At 46.0% G+C, this 12772-nt stretch overlaps 1 protein-coding gene across 3 annotated transcripts in view; it reads right to left on the bottom strand.

Moving 5' to 3' along the window:
• Positions 1–12772, bottom strand: part of CTNNA1 (catenin alpha 1) — a 119707-nt gene that overhangs the window by 44522 nt on the left and 62413 nt on the right. For all 3 annotated transcript variants that reach the window (XM_032702792.1, XM_032702794.1, XM_032702793.1), the window contains 2 exons: positions 5884–5964; positions 4940–5092 (listed from right to left, as the gene is read on the bottom strand). In XM_032702792.1, the coding sequence (XP_032558683.1) occupies positions 4940–5092; positions 5884–5964 (234 nt within the window). The remainder of the gene's footprint in view (positions 1–4939; positions 5093–5883; positions 5965–12772) is intronic.

Genomic DNA, 12772 nt, shown 5'->3' with positions numbered 1-12772 from the left:
CTCTGCAGGAACTTTGGAGATCAGGTGGCTGATAGACACAAAGGATAATCTTGTCAGACCAGATTAACTTCTGGATCTGCTGGACCCATGCTTTGTTTGTAAGAAATGGTAACTTGCCATGCCCAGGTAAGTTATCCCTCATGAACACAGCACAGCCAAGCCTCAGCTTTTCAAAACCCTCACCTTGTCTCCAGTCCAAAAGCCAGTTTTTATTTTAAATCCAAGCTACGTTTCACCTAATTCACATTTTTTAAAAGCCTTTCACGTGTAAAAAACCTGCAGTTGTTAAGAATCTCTGAGGAATATATGGGCTGCAAGTCTGAGCAAATCAGGATAATTGCAAGAAAAATGTAGCAAGTGTGCAAGGCCTCGGGCTCTTGGAGAGGGGTATTTTTAGACCGAAGGCTGAAGAATGACTCCAGGACATCGAGCTATTCAGTGAGGGCAACAGGAGGGGGAAATGTCACTGCAAGAGGCTACAGAAAGCTTATGGAGCTGCAAGTGCCCAAATGTGATTCTTTCCAAGCAAATAAATTTGCTGCCTGCATCTGTTCATGGGTTTTCACCAAAAATGAGAAAATCATCTCTCCATATGCAAGACGCAACCCAGTGCATTAAAAAAAAGGCACAGAGCAGTCTTTTCAGATAAATTAAAGCAATTAGAAAAAAAAATCAATGCTTACGAAACACCACTGAGAGCTTTTGCTTCCCTGGTCTTTACCAACATTTCTCTGAGAAAGAGACTTATAAATAAAATTTAAGTTAAGAAAAAACATTTGACAAATGGGTAGTGGGTTCCAGAGTAAGAGGAGATTATTTATTCTTTTTAAGGAATTACTAACTCCAAAAATATTCTCCAAAATACTCTTCAGCAAGCAAACAGCTACTGGAGGATTTTAACTTGGACCCTGTTCTTATTTATCTTTTAACTCCCTGATTTTGTAAGGCCTGTAAAGCTTTTCCATTAAAACTAAAAAGTGACAAATTGACAAGATAATTTTTATTTTTTTCAAGCATTCAATAGTGTAGCAAAGGTATCTTCTTAACATCTCTGGCTCTTTCCCTTCTCAGAGAGCAGCCAGGAGTGCCCCTGCAGTGACCGCACAAAGGCAGCTCGGGCACAAACACTCTTCAAAGGCTGGGAGGGACAAAAAGCCAGCGTGGTGCTAAGTGACATCATTAAACACCAGCACCAAGTCGCGGGACAGCCTAGTTTCTTCTGGGGAGGATCTGAGGATGCCAGTGCCAAGCTGTCTTTCCTCAAGAGCAAAGTTAGAGGTTGGAGAGCCAAGGCTACCTCACTCGGCATCGGAAAAACCATTGGAATGTAGTAACTACTTCACAACCTGCAAATTAGGAAGTGAATTTAACTTTTTCTTAAGCTGGTTCCCAAAATGCTGTCTTTTCTGTTATTCTTGTGTGTTGCATTTAAATTGGCTTCTCAATTCCTGAATTAAACTCCTTCAGCCAAACCCAGGCAGAGTGCTCGCTAGTTAAAGGTCTGTTAGCACAGAGCAACTTTGAAAGCTATCTTTGAAACTTATTATTTAACTGAGACAAGTCTCATTCTACTATTTTACCATTACTCAGCTTTCAAAAGGCAGGAGAAAAGGGTTAGTATTTTACTACGTGGGAAACAAACTAGATGGGAGCCCTTTGGGACATGGCTTTGGTATGGGCTCTCCAGAAGACACAGACCCAGCGGGCAAATCACATTTTTGTGGTTATTGCACCTTTTGGTCAAATTTGGCTGCCTGGACGTTAGGAACCACAAAGCAGAGTGTTCTGCTGCCAAGAAGGGAATGTTTCAAAATGAAATTACCCAAATCCTGTGCTTGCATTTCCTTACAGGTAGTTGCAGGGCCCACAAACACCTCTGCACTGCAGGAGCAAGAACTCTCTGTGCTAACCCAGGGCAAAACCAGCACTGCCACTCCTCCTGCCTGGCCAACCCCTGCAACAGTTTAGTATCTAAAAAATAATAATTAAACAAATATCTACTCTCTCAGTATATATCTCTCAGTGGCTGGTACACCAGGAAAGCATCACTGACTCCTCCAGGGCACAGTACAAACGGGTACCGAACCCAGGGTGTAAAACCAGTCCAGACGGGGATGTGCTGGGTTCCCTCGTGCACAGCAGGTCTCTCACACGCCTTTCTTCCCCTCGCTCAGCACTACAGGGAAGGACATGTTCTCCTCTGCATCTGCAACACTGTCAATCACAGCATGATACACAACACAGCTCCATTCCGTGCCGCAGCTGTTTTGTCACATTTGATGTCTTGAGTCACTCAGCAGCACTTCTGAGGGTAGTTATGATAAGCTCCCCAGCACACTTATCTTCCACTGAAAGCAGGTGGAAGCAATCACTTCTCATCTCACCCAGTGAAACATCTTGTGTTCTGCTCTTACACAATCTTTTATTGTTTCTCTGGATACCTGCAGCTGAGTTTCCTGCCCAGGAGCAGAATGACAAGGGAACTTGCAAACATCCTTCTCCATTCTGACAGAGACACACCAAAACATTGTAAGTGCAACCCACTCTGACCCATCTTCCTCCACAGTAAATCTGACACCGTGTATGACTCCCAGGGGCTCTCCAGCTCCTCGGGACAAGGGCTCTGCAGGAGCACTACTCCCCTTCTGTCAAAGCTAAGCATATATATTAATCCATCTCCATTCAGGGAAGAGGTTTATAAGCCATCTGGATGATGCTTCTCTATAGCTACAGTTACATTTCAGACAGCAAAAGCAGTAAGCAAGCTTTCAAAAGCAGCACATCATTCTAACAGAACCTTTTGATGTCAGTGAGAAATATTGTTGAATGTGTCCTTTCTGGAAGACAAGAGTGTCTGGCTGTGCAGAGGCTCAGCAAAACTCCTCTGCAGCTTAGCATTTGCACACCAGGTAAAGCCAGTGCAAAGTGCTCTGAGGTCCCAGCAAGGACAGTGCTGTGGCTGGGACACAGGGGGCAGGAGTGTGGGCTCACCTGGCAAAGCAGGGGGAGAGAAGCTCATGGACAGAGCAGCACAATCCCTCCTCTGTAATCATGCCCAGAAACTTGGTGCATGGACACCAGGCATCCACTGAGGAGGTGGCACAGCTCTGGCAGAACAGGCACTGCTATTGTTACACCAGGCAACTTCTTCTGTAAACAAGCCTTAAAAATAATTTTCTAGATAAATTAGGCTTGCAACACGAAGAAGGGAGGCTTAAATGAAACCCACTTCAAAGTGTTCCCAGGGCTGTATCCTGCTGCCAAGGCAGGGCACAGCAGCACTGCCTTCCATATGCTGCTTTGCAGAACAACGTGAGTTCCTTAAAACTGAGATTAGAGTAACTTTGAAACTCCAGGAGGACGGCACTGACACTGAAATGTGACAGGCCAAAAATGAAGAATGGATGCCCCCAAAGAACTAAAGATTTTCATTGCTTAGACAGCAGCTCTGAAGAGCTGGACAAGCTTGATGCACCCCTGACTATGGGGCAGTTACTCACTGCACTCGGAGCCCCGAGAAAGATATACTGTGCAAGAGTCAGAAACTATTTTTACTGACGTCTGATAAGTCTTTTTCCTGAGCAATTTAAATCTGTCAAGCTGTGAGAGTATTCCCTATGAGCCCAGGAGACACATGGACTACATTATCAAACACAGAGACACGAAGAGAGCAAAAACACATGAACCAGCCTGGGACTGTTCTCAGGGAGCTGCTAAGGTTAAACACAACCAGCCAATGCCTCAAAGCCCTGAAGAGCACAGGAGGGGTTTTTGAAGCTTATTCCTAGTGGCATGTTTCCTCAACAATACCTATAGCTGTTTGTTCCTTGCATCAACCGGCACAGAACTCTCACGCAAACACAGTGGCAAGAGGCCGAGGGTCCCAAAACATATCCATGAACACAGGGCATGAACTGCTCTGCTCTTTGTGGACACAGCACCCTTGGAAATCTGCTTCCTTTGGCAGCAGTCTAATGACCTTTAATGCAACTCCCTGACTTGCACAGGAGGGGGGAGCCGGGGGGGGGTCAGGCTCTGCTCCCAGGGAACAAGGGACAGGAGGAGAGGGAACGGCCTCCAGCTGTGCCAGGGGAGGGTCAGGTTGGACATCAGGAGGAATTTCTGCCTGGAAAGGGTGGTCAGGCACTGGAAGGGGTTGCCCAGGGAGGTTTGGAGTCCCTGTCCCTGGAGGTGTCCAAGGAAGGCCTGGCCATGGCACTGAGTGCTCTGGGCTGGGGGACAAGGTGGGGATGGGGCACAGGAGGGATTTGATGATCTTGGAGGGCTTTTCCAAGGCAAGTAATTCCGTGATTCTGGTTAAGACAGTTTGGCCCCATTTAACCCGGTCTTCCCACCAATTAGAGCTTTGGTGTGCAGTACCACCAGCTGGATAGCCTTCGGGTTTTCATCAGAAAGAGGTGGCAGGGATCAGTTTCGTTGTCATTCCAAGTTTTTTGTTTGTCTGTTTTCTGCTCTTTACAAACACACAAGTTGGTTTCATTTCCATTTCATTTTCCTTTGTGTGACCAAGGCTTTCCCTGCACTAAAGGTCTTCCAAGAAAAGGCCTTTTTATCTTTAGTTGGATTTTACTGAAAACAAAAAACCTCCAGGCTTCAATCCAGTAGGACAGTCTTGCCATGGTCTCCCTTACTCCAATTCACCACCTCCAAGTAACAAATCAATTTACCTTTATCATATACTCAAATTGTACAATATCTGCAACTACAGGGGTTATTTGATAGCTGCTTTTTAAAAAGCTTACATTTTAAATTATTTAAATATTAAATTAAACTGCCTTTAAATTCATTTAAATAAAATTTTAAAAACAAATTTATTACAGAAATTGCTGCATGTTTCAGTTGAATCAAAAAACGTGTTTTGCCTCATCTTGCCTTAATTTAACTGGCAATAATTTTATTTTAATTTGTACCATCTTACCTCAATTAATTTGTTGGCATGTTCACGGAAAACCTGGGCATATTCTTTAACTTCTTTTTCATTGCCATTCTTGGCAGCTTCAATCAATACTAAAAGTGGAACATTTGTTTCCAGAAAAGAGTCTGATACGTGGTCCATAACAGCTTTGCGGAGCTAAAATAAAAATAAAAGAATGAGTTATTCCTCAGCAGTTCCACTGCTGCTTCCTTTGACTGTATTAATACGTAAAGCTTAAACTACTTTTGTCATTGATCCTTTTTCCTTTGTGTGACCAAGGCTTTCCCTCCACTAAGTCTTGTCTATACACTTTTTGCTTCAATTTAAATTAAATCTCCTTAAAAAAATGGATTAGTTATAGAAGTGCAAGTCACCAGTTTGGCCACAAATATTGATTTAGCAGCTCATATTGGTTTTGTCTGAGTAAATTTGCTGCTTTCCCCGAGATGATTAAACAACACGCTGATTTAACTTTTTATTTTTCTACTAGAATAAAAACATTTCTCAACAAACTTGATCCATACTCCTGTTTACTCAAAATGGGGAATATATTGCTTTACAACCAAACAGACAAAAGGCTGATGCTGCATAAATACAATACTCAAATAAAATAGGCTGAGACGAACAGCCCTAGAATTATAAAATATATGTGATTATCTTCAAAATCCGTGAAGTGGGAGTTGGTTTTGGGTTTTTTGGGGGATTTCTTCATCTCTCTTGCCACGAAGACAATTAAGAATCCAACATCTTTACCACAAAGCTAACAGAATTACACTCCCAGCCCGTGCTTCGCTCTGAACCACACACTGGAAGCTTTCAGCTTTTAATTCACTAAAAACAAGCAGGCAAGCCCACTACCCACGAGAAACAAATCCCCAGGTAACAGTCCCAAGAGGGCAAACACGCAGAAATGTACTCTTTTGCCTCGACTCTAACACAGTCAGTACCTGTCTGCGCAAGTCTCTGGTCTTTTTGGTCATTTTATCAATGGCAGAGTTCAGGGCATCACTTCTTTCTTTGCGTCCAGCCTGAAAAACAAGAGACAAAGAGTTAAACAGGTATTCAGGGGCAAAAAGCAGAACCACTACTATTAATTTCAAGTATATTGTCAACTTCTTTCTTTACTTTGGGGTTTTTTTTAAGTGATTATGCACACTGGAGGTAGAGCCTCCACCTCCCTGCTGGTGTGGGCAGGACAGCAGTGCTCCCTACACACCCTCATCCCCAGTGTCACACAACACTGCTCTTGAGCAGGCAGTCAAAAGCCCAAAATCAAAAGTATACAGTCCTTATAAAACATTTGTTGTGTATGAAATCCACCATTTCCAGTCAGTCCCCAGGCCCATCCCCAGGGAGTTGGACTTCACTGAGGTTTGATACAGCGCGTTTCGAGTGAGCCCTCTTAGAGAGGGCAAAGGGCCAAACAGCAGTGGCAGCTTCTCTTTTCCATCAGACACTGGGTCAAAAATATCCTCATTTGTACCAAAATAAGAGTGTCAGATAAAACAACAGCGGTGGTCTGGTTTTGCTGGGAGTTTTTTCTGTATGACATAGCTTATATTAGGGTTTCAAAACACACTTCATGCAACCACAATCCAATTTCTGAAGTTCTAAGCCACAATCAATATAATTATCCAGTTGAGAAGCAAACCCATTTAGCAGCACTGCAGTGAGGGTATGCCAGGTATCAATTCTCCAGGTGACAGGCTGGTTTGAAATATCTGGATGAGCAGCCTTGAATCTAAAACATCAAGTCCACTCTACAGCACGAATAAAGAAGGGGGGGAGTAATGAGGATGTTGTAATGTCATTATAGTTTAATGAATTATTGAAGATTTGTCACTCCCTGATCAAGTGATTTGCTTGTCATCACAAAAGGTAACTGAAAAGTGACTGAAACTACACCCAGGAGCTTGTTCTGATGACGCCACAGCCCTCGGCAGCCCCGAGCTGGCCCGTTCTTCACTCCATGTTCAAAAACCGGAGCTGAAGTCTCTAAATAAAGTGAAGGCTAATGCTGCTCATTTGCCCAACAGCTTGCTGCTCCCTGCTCAGAGGATGTGAGAGACAAGCTGCAGTTAAGGCTGGAAAGTCCCCATTGAGCCTGCCCTGAAGCCACAGCTCGGGTGCACTGGTGGTGGTGGGCACTGCCTGGACCCTGAGGGGGGCAAGGGGGCCATGCACCCCAAAACCTGCCACTGCACCAACCACGAGCTGCTCTGAGACATCAACCTGCAGAGGCAGCTCCTTGTTCCTCCTGGTTCACACCAGTTTACCTACGGCAACGTGACCATGTTGCTGAACACATGGCACCCCTCCCTGTATATGTGGGGTTTTTTTCCCAGGAATATCTTTGGATTTAAGAGATACATTCATCCATTATGTAGAAAGCCAAACATTCAGCTGTTCCAAGAAGTACCATTTTACTTCTCCCTGGGTGCCCCCACATTACCATTTTAACATGAAGCAGGAGCAGGCATTTGCAGCAAGGCCACCCATCAATTCCACTTTGCTGTCCCCGGCTTCACAGCCCACAACAGCTCCGGTGCTCAGCACCAGATGCCTTTTGGATGAGAGGAAAACCAAGAGATGGCTTCCACTAATGGACATTCAGTTCATGAGACCACTACGTAAAACACCCCAAAGAGCACATTAGAGCCTGAGCAGCACCGATTTCAGACTGCTGATCCCTTCCCATGAAACTACACCACCTATTAGCACTGCAAGAGCTGTTTAATCTAATCCCACTAGATTTTAGGAAGGCAGTCCCATTTTATTTCCACCTTGTTGGCATTCAGAAGTTTTAGTGCAGAAGCTTGTCAAAAGCATGACCAGAATGTCCTTCAGAAGGTTGAGGATAAAACTCCCTGCTAATTTATCTGTGGTAATTCAATGACTTAGCACGTGCAGTTACTAATGGGGCTCCTTTGTTAGGACTGGTGAATGGGGCAGAAGAGGACAGACAAGGTGGATGACCCCACCTCTGTGGCTACAGAAGACCCTGCTGCCATTAACATCTTAAACCATCACAGCCAATTCTAACCAAGGTCCAGGCCTGGAGACAAGGATATCAAGTTTTGCCCCACTGAAATTTCTTTTTGCAATCAAACATAAACACTAACTGTGGGACCAGTCAAACCCCATTAGGTCTGAGTGGAGGCAGCCAGTGGGACCGTGGTCTCTGGAGCACATGCAGACCTGCACAGCCTGTGGTAGCACAAACCCTCCTGGGCACAGGAACACACTGAAGACCATCCCTGACCACAGCACAGTCACTTTGTCCAGGCTCCCACAAATACCATGGATTTTACCCATTCCTTCCACCCTACAGCTCATATGTCCTGTTTGAGCTGGTCTCCCTCTCTTAAGTAATAAATCATGTTTTAAAGGCTCCAATTGACAGTTTACCACTTCTGGGTAATTTGTTCCAGTACCCAATTAGCCTTACCATTAAAAAATTGGTCCTCATTTCTAAACCTTCAGTGAGGAGCCAGCTAATGACCCACAGCACAACACAGCCCAGCTCTCATCCTTTCCTATCCATGGGATTACTAGGACTCACAATAGCAAAGCCTGAATATTCCGATTCCTAATAGGATTTTTAGATATTCAGCACAAAACTCTGCTGAGGGAAACACAAGCCCTGCAGTCAGTGAGCAGCTAATAGATTCAGTAGATTTAATAGGGTCATGATGACCACGTCAATCATTTTGCAGAATGATACCCTAGCTCTGTCCAGTATCATGGATAATAAATTTAGCCACAGTGCAAATTTACTTTAAATTAAATCAGATCTTTATCAAAGAGGATAGAATTGGTGTTAAAAATTGCTTCTTTCCCCCATTCCCTGTAATTTCTGCTCTTCCCCCACCATTGCTGCCCTGATTGGAGAGCAGCACACAAGCATTCCCTGTCGCAACCCTTCAATCCCAGCTCACACCAGTGTCCCCAGTAGGGCTTGTTTTAGTGGCTCAAAGCAAAGAAAGGGGATTTGCATACAGGGAGGGGAGAGGAATCACCACCTCTGTCACAAAGCACTCCCGCTGTAGGTGTGCCATTGGAATTTAAACAACTGAAAACCAGAACCTTTTCCTAAAGCTACTGACAGAACCCAACCCCAACTTTAATAAAGGTACCAGAGCACAGCGGTAGCAGTTCATGCCACCAGGACCAGCACCACAGGAATTGCAATGAGTTACTCAATGCAATGAGTTTTGCAGCTAAATACCAAAAACTTCCAGTGTTAATATCAAAGGCTCATTGTCAGTTTGGGTTAAGCTAAACCCACAGAGCTATTGAGGGAGATAGTGCCTCCTGCCCAGCACCAGCCCTCACAGCATCCCTGCAGAGCCCAACATCCCTCCCCCCCAGCCAGCACCCAGATGTGAGCCAGATGTGCCACTGCTGCATGACTGAGAGCTATCACTGTCCCACCTGCCACCCACCACACAATTACCCAAAAAAGATGGTTTGCAGAGGGGTTTCTGCTTCAGGTGATCTGTGAATTGTCTTCTGGGCTGTCAGTACAAGAGGCAGCACCGTGGTTAATGATGGGGATTTCATAAGTGAAAAATGAGTGCTTGGTACACCTTCCTCTGGGCAGGCAGTGCTATGTCACTGTGCTCCCATCGAGTTCAGCTTCGTAGGGAGGCAGGAGATTCAGCGCTCAGGTGCATTTTGCCTCGTGTTTGGTTTTGCCTTGCCACCTCGCCTAATTCCATGTCTACAGAGCACAACCATCCACACCCCTCCATCACCGTGACAGCGGGGCTGCCAACAAATTCCAGATACAACAGTGCTGATTCAAGGCCAGGAAGGGTGAGCAGTGAAGTATGACACACAGGAATTTCAGCAGTGTTTTCACATCCCAGCTCTGCTGGTTGAGGAAGCCGGACTGTACACTGGTTTGCTGCAGGAAGGAGTCTCCCACGGTGAGCCCACAGCTCAGCCAAGCACAGGGGCTGCATGGCATCATCCAGGGGGCAGTGAGAACCTGAATAAGAATAAAGATGCCTGCACTGTCCCTCCTGCACAGCTGGTTGTGCTACACCACTCCCACCCCATTGTCCCTCTCCACAGCCAGGCTGCACCCACGGTGGTCCCACACTCCCTGCTGTGCCCACAGAGAGGGGAAGGTTGGCTCCTGCACTCATTCTGGTACAAGGAGGAATTAAAATGTGCAACCAGTGCCAGGTGTAGACAGCTGCCAGACAGGGAGGTGACATGGCACATCATGGTGACAGTCACCATGCTCCACGGCAGCACACGTGTCCTTTGCTCCCAGGAAGACAAGCACACACGACCTATGGTGCCCTGTCCCACCCCTCCCACTGCCCTCTCCGGACACATCTGCTGCTGCTGGATCACCTCAGATGTGCCTTTTTCTCCTGTGCCCACTTCTCAGGGCTCCCTGGTGACCCAGCCCCAAGGCAGCGCATCCAAGTGACAGGAGGGGCATGGGAATGCTGCAGCCACACACCCCTGCTCCACCCCTGCCTCACAGCCCTGTGACACAGCACAAACACTGTCTTCTGGCAAAAAACCAGCAAATACTCCCGCAGTCTCTAACGTGCCAATGTCCAGCAATAATTACCACAGCCACTCCTCCAGGCAGAGGGCTGAGCTGGATGCTTGTGTGGTGCCATACACAGGGCTTCACATCCTGGGCACCCCAGTCTCACCTGCAACTCCAGGGCTTGCATCCTCCAGGCCCCCAGCACAGCAAAGTCACACAGCCCACATCTACATCAAGTAAAATTAGCTTATTTGTTGCTCTTAATACACTAGGAAGGCTTCCACAAGATGTCAGCCTAACTAAATGACAACGCCAGCCTCAGGGTGCAATTCTACTTTCCCAGTGCATGGATTTAGCAGGAAAACCAGTTCTGCTGCTGCTCCAGGAGTGGGGTAAGTGAGAAGCCCCTGAAAGGGTTATCTGGTCCTAGCAAGCTTATTCCTGAGGCAGACATGCCAATTTGCCTCTCCACATCGCATGTGAAGCTTCAGGCTGCCACATCGAAGCTCCTGTGGTGGCAGAAGTCCCCAGATGCCACTCAGACGTGCTTTTCCTCGGCAGGCAAGTGAGTTTCCAGTCTCAGAAGAAACACATTTGCATGAGTTTTCTGGGCAGCTGAGATTTATTCCCAGCCTGTTACACCTTGACACCCTAGGCAGCTCCCAGGGAACAATGTGAATGTTACATTAGAGTTCCAGACTTCAGAGACTCAGATACACACTTGTGGTAATAACTGTTATTTCACTACAAGTGCACATAAAAACACATCTCGCTAAGAAAAGCGCCCATAAAGTTCGCGTTAACAGTTTCCTAAACAGGAAACTCGCTGGCAAGGTGCTAAATAGCCCTTGTTTGGTTAAGGGCCAAAGAATAGGGAGCTTCAGAAAGGAAACAACTCACCATGTTGGAACATTAACTCTTAACTCTGTGCCAAATTACACAATCTTAACATGGGAGGAACCTACCAACAGATACTGTTGCAAAAAAGCAAAACGTTTCCAACGATACCTCATTTCAGCCTCCTGGTAATAGTGAGAAGAGGCAGCGCAGGAGAGGGGTAACAGTTCACCTCAAATTACACCCTCTGGAACACGTTGTTAAATGTTAACATGCTGAAGTGCTATTAAAATTCAAACCAACGCTCCAGATGAGGATGTTGCAGGTGAGCTGCTCGAGGAAGCCCAGCTGCGGGTACCCCGAGGTTCCCTCGGACAGCTGAGCCCAGCTTTCAGCTCCTGTGCTCTTTGTACAGTGAACATCAAATGTGAACAAACTCTTCAAATAGGTTTATGTAATTTCTTTGCATGTATTTCTTTCACCCTAGAGCAAATGTGAAAACATTTACTATGGCAGAGCAATTTAAGACGTATTTAACATTTCCTAATTTGCTTAATCATTAAAGACAGTTACTCTCCTGATGGGTTCAGGGAAGGGTTTATTCGTTTTCTTTAGGTTTTTTGGGTGGGTCTGAGGTTTTCTTTTTGTGTGTTTATAAAGAGTCCACCTTCTCCATCCCTTTACTTTCCATTCAGTGCTCCCTTTGAGTCTGCCCACCCCACCACAAGCAGTGTTACCATTCCACCATGGGACAGCCAAGGGAGAAGCAGGCAGAAAACAGCAAGTCTTAGTTTAAGCAAGTGCCCCTAAGGAACCAAAGCAAAGAACAAACACTTAATAACAAAAGTAAACAGCCATTTTATTTTAAAACCTTCTTTAGACACAATTCATCTTCCTCCATCAGCATGGGAAGCTTGTTATTCTCAGCTCATTCCATATCTTAGGGGTTGAAGGCGATAGCTTGCCATTACAGAGCAAACGTTTTCAAGGGCCTCCTACTACATTATTGCTTTCCATCTCAAGGTGAAAATAAAAAAAGCTCATCCAAGTTGCCTGGAATGGGAAGCCAGCATCCCCCTGTCTCATCCACATCGAGCCATGACCAGAGCAGTTGCTCCAAAGGCTTTCCTGCACATGCATCCTAAAAACCTATAAAAATTTCAATCGAGCCTGTTAATTTACCTTTCAGTACCAGCTGTCCCTGAGGAGAGGTTGCTCCGAATAAAGGGGCAATGAACTTTTAAACCAAGCAAAAAGCCGTATCAGCCCATTCTCCATCTCCTCCTCCTCGCTGTGGGTGCACACTCTGGCCAGAGCCTGTCTGGGCTGGACCAGCACACATAGCTCTGCAGGGTCACTGCTCCTGCAAATGCACACCTCTGCAGTGCTAAACCCCACACGGTACTGGTATGGACCCACCCTGCAGGCAGGGGCTAATGGGAGCAGTGTCCCCCATTTCACAGGAGGCACACAGCAGCAGGATG

Source organism: Chiroxiphia lanceolata, chromosome 15 (assembly GCF_009829145.1).
Source record: "Chiroxiphia lanceolata isolate bChiLan1 chromosome 15, bChiLan1.pri, whole genome shotgun sequence".
In the NCBI taxonomy this organism is placed as follows: domain Eukaryota; kingdom Metazoa; phylum Chordata; class Aves; order Passeriformes; family Pipridae; genus Chiroxiphia; species Chiroxiphia lanceolata.
This window is presented reverse-complemented; position numbering and strand designations above follow the sequence as displayed.